General features: G+C 60.9%; 1 protein-coding gene across 1 annotated transcript in view; it reads left to right on the top strand.

Annotated features, from left to right (window-relative positions):
- LOC112966117 overlaps window positions 1-3,816 on the top strand; it is a 4,796-nt gene extending 980 nt beyond the window's left edge. Inside the window, exon 2 of the mRNA XM_026065868.1 lies at window positions 80-3,816. Coding sequence (XP_025921653.1) covers window positions 233-2,017 — 1,785 coding nt within the window. The 5' untranslated portion in view covers window positions 80-232 and the 3' untranslated portion in view covers window positions 2,018-3,816. The remainder of the gene's footprint in view (window positions 1-79) is intronic.
- Window positions 3,817-3,822: the final 6 nt, after the last annotated feature.

Raw genomic sequence — 3,822 nt, 5'->3', positions numbered from 1 at the left:
CCCCAAAGTGGACTTGGGGGTCCCAGAGCTGCTCGTGATGCTGTTGGGTGGCCCCGACATGGACTTGGGGGTCCCAGAGGTGCTCGTGATGCTGTTGGGTGACCCCAAGGCGGATTTGGGGGTCCCAGAGGTGCTCACGCTGCCGTTGGGTGACCCCAAGGTGGACTTGGGGGTCCCATGGGTGCTCGTGCAGCAGTTGGGTGACCCCCAGTGAGACGTGGGGGTCCCGTAGATGATCACGTTGGCGTTGGGTGCCCTCAAGGCAAATTTGGGGGTCCCGGAGGTCCTCACGCCGCCGTTGGGTGACCCCAAAGTGGACTTGGGGGTCTTGGAGGTCCTCATGCAGCCACGGGGTGCCCCCAACGTGGATTTGGGGGTCCCACAGGTCCTCACTCAGTCATTGGGTGACCCCAAGGTGGACTTGGGGGTCCCACGGGTCCTTACTCAGCCATTGGGTGACCCCAAGATGGACTTAGKGGTCCCACAGGTCCTCACGCGGCCATTGGGTGACCCCAAGGTGGACTTGGGGGTCTTGGAGGTCCTCATGCAGCCACGGGGTGCCCCCAACGTGGATCTGGGGGTCTCACAAGTCCTCACTCAGCCATTGGGCAACCCCAAGGTGGACTTAGGGGTCCCACAGGTCCTCACGCAGCCATTGGGTGACCCCAAGGTGGACTCGGGGGTCTTGGAGGTCCTCATGCAGCCATTGGGTGACCCCAACGTGGATTTGGGGGTCCCAGAGGCGCTCGTGATGCTGTTGGGTGGCCCCAGCGTGGACTTGGGGGTCTTGGAGGTCCTTACGCAGCCATTGGGTGACCCCAAGGTGGACTTGGGGGTCTTGGAGGTCCTCACGCAGCCATTGGGTGACCCCAAGGTGGACTTGGGGGTCTTGGAGGTCCTCACGCAGCCATTGGGTGACCCCAAGGTGGACTTGGGGGTCTTGGAGGTCCTCACGCAGCCATTGGGTGACCCCAAGGTGGACTTGGGGGTCTTGGAGGTCCTCACGCAGCCATTGGGTGACCCCAAGGTGGACTTGGGGGTCTTGGAGGTCCTCACGCAGCCATTGGGTGACCCCAAGGTGGACTTGGGGGTCTTGGAGGTCCTYAYGCAGCCATTGGGTGACCCCAACGTGGATTTGGGGGTCCCAGAGGTGCTCGTGATGCTGTTGGGTGGCCCCAGCGTGGACTTGGGGGTCTTGGAGATCCTCATGCGGCCATTGGGTGACCCCAAGGTGGATTTGGGGGTCTTGGAGGTCCTCACTCAGCCATTGGGTGACCCCAACGTGGATTTGGGGGTCCCAGAGGTCTTCATGCAGCCATTGGGTGACCCCAACGTGGATTTGGGGGTCCCGGAGGTCCTCATGCAGCCATTGGGTGCCCCCAACGTAGATCTGGGGGTCCCACAGGTCCTCACTCAGCCATTGGGTGACCCCAACATAGATCTGGGGGTCTTGGAGGTCCTTATGCAGCCACTGGGTGACCCCAATACGGACTTAGGGGTCCCACAGGTCCTCACATGGCCATTGGGTGACCCCAACATGGATTTGGGGGTGCCACAAGTCCTCACGCAACCATTGGGTGAGCCCAAGGTGGACTTGGGGGTCTTGGAGGTCCTCACGCGGCCATTGGGTGCCCCCAACGTGGATTTGGGGGTCTCACAAGTCCTCACACGGCCATTGGGTGCCCCCAAGGTGGATCTGGGGGTCCCGGAGGTGCTCGCGCTGCCGTTGGGTGCCCTCAACGAGAATCTGGGGGTCTTGGAGGTGCTCGTGCCACCAACAGGGCGCCCCCGGGGAGACGTGGGGGTCCCAGAGGTGCTCGCGCCGCTGTTGGGTGCCCTCAAGGTAAATTTGGGGGTGTCGGAGGTGCTCGCGCCGCCGTTGGGTGCCCTCAACATAAACTTAGGGGTCCTGGAGATGCTCACGCCGCCATTTGGTGGCCCCAAGGCGGGTTTGGGGGTCCCGCAGGTGCTCGCGCCGCCGTCGGGAGTCCCCCACGGGACGTGGGGGGTCCCGTAAGTGCTCACACCAGTCTTGGGTGCCCCCTAAGCGACATGGAGGTCCCATAGGTGCTCGTGTTGGCGTCGGGCGCCCCCGGCGCAGGCTGGGGGTCCCGTAAGAGCTCACACCGGTCTTGGGGGCCCCCTAAGTGACACGAGGGTCCCATAAGAGCTCACACTGGCCTGGGGTGCCCCCTAAGTGACACGGRGGTCCCATAGGAGCTCATACTGGTCTTAGGCAGCTCCTAAGTGACATGGAGGTCCCATAAGAGCTSGCATTGGCGTTGGGTGTCCTCCAAGCGACATGGAGGTCCCATAAGAGCTCACACCGGTCTTGGGGGCCCCCTAAGCGACACGGAGGTCCCACAGGAGCTCACACAGGTCTTGGGCACCTCCTAGGTGACATGGGGGTCCCATAGGAGCTCACGCTGGTCTTGGGTGCCCCCTAAGTAACGTGAAGGACCCATAAGAGCTCATATCGGTCTTGGGTGCTCTCTAAATGATGTGGAGGTCCCATAAGAGCTCATATTGGTCTTGGGTATCTCCTAGGTGACATGGAGGTCCCATAGGAGCTCGTGCCAGTTTTGGGCATCTCTCAGATGACATGGGGGTCCCATAAGAGCTCATACCGGTCTTGGGCATCTTCTAACTTACAGGAAGATCCCATAAGAGCTCACACCGGTCTTGGGCACCTCTTAGATGACATGGAGGTCCCACAGCAGCTCGTGCTGGTTTTGGGCGCCCCTGAGAAGATCTGCGGGGCCCATAAGAGCTCACACCGGCATCGGGGGCCCCCTAAGCGACACGGAGGTCCCATAAGAGCTCACGCCGGTCTTGGGCACCTCCTAGGTGACACGGGGGTCCCATAGGAGCTCGTACTAGTTTTGGGTGCCCCCTAACTGACATGGAGGTCTCATAAGAGCTCACATTGGCGTTAGGTGTCCTCCAAGCTACACGGAGGTCCCATAAAAGCTCATACCGGTCTTGGGCACCTCCTAGGTGACACAGGGGTCCCATAAGAGCTCACACGGGTCTTGGGCACCTCCTAGGTGACACGGAGGTCCCATAAAAGCTCATATTGGTCTTGGGCACCTCCTAAGTGACAAGAAGATCCCACAGGAGCTCACACCGGTCTTGGGCACCTCTTAGGTGACACGGAGGTCCCATAGGAGCTCACACAGGTCTTGGGCACCTCCTAGGCGACATGGGGGTCCCATAGGAGCTCATACCGGCATCAGTTGCCCCCTAAGTGACATGGGGGTGCCATAAGAGCTCACACCGGTCTTGGGCACCTCCTAAGTGACATGGAGATCCTATAGGAGCTCACACCGGTCTGGGGCACCTCTTAGATGACATGGAGGACCCATAAGAGCTCACACCAGTCTTGGGTGCCCCCTAAGCGACACGGAGGTCCCATAAGAGCTCACGCAGGTCTTGGGCACCTCCTAGGTGACATGGGGGTCCCATAGGAGCTCATACCGGCATCGGGTGCCCCCCAAGTGAGATGGGGGTCCCACAGGAGCTCACATTGGTGTTGGGCGCCCCCCAAGTGACACGGAGGTCCCATAGGAGCTCACATTGGCATCAGGCACTCCTTAAGCGACATGGGGGTCCCATAAGAGCTCATACTAGTCTTGAGCACCCCCCAAGTGACATGGGGGTCCCATAAGAGCTCACGCCAGTCTTGGGTGCCCCCTAAGTGATGTGAAGGTCCCATAAGAGCTCACAGCGGTCTTGGGTGCCCCCTAAGTGACATGGAGAACCCATAGGAGCTCACACCGGTCTTGGGTGCCCCCTAAGTGACATGGAGGACCCATAGGAGCT

The sequence above is a fragment of the Apteryx rowi genome, unplaced genomic scaffold (genome assembly GCF_003343035.1).
Source record: "Apteryx rowi isolate R43461 unplaced genomic scaffold, aptRow1 scaffold_2320, whole genome shotgun sequence".
In the NCBI taxonomy this organism is placed as follows: Eukaryota; Metazoa; Chordata; class Aves; order Apterygiformes; family Apterygidae; genus Apteryx; species Apteryx rowi.
Note: the sequence above shows the minus strand (reverse complement) of the source record. Positions and strands in the feature narration are given on the sequence as shown.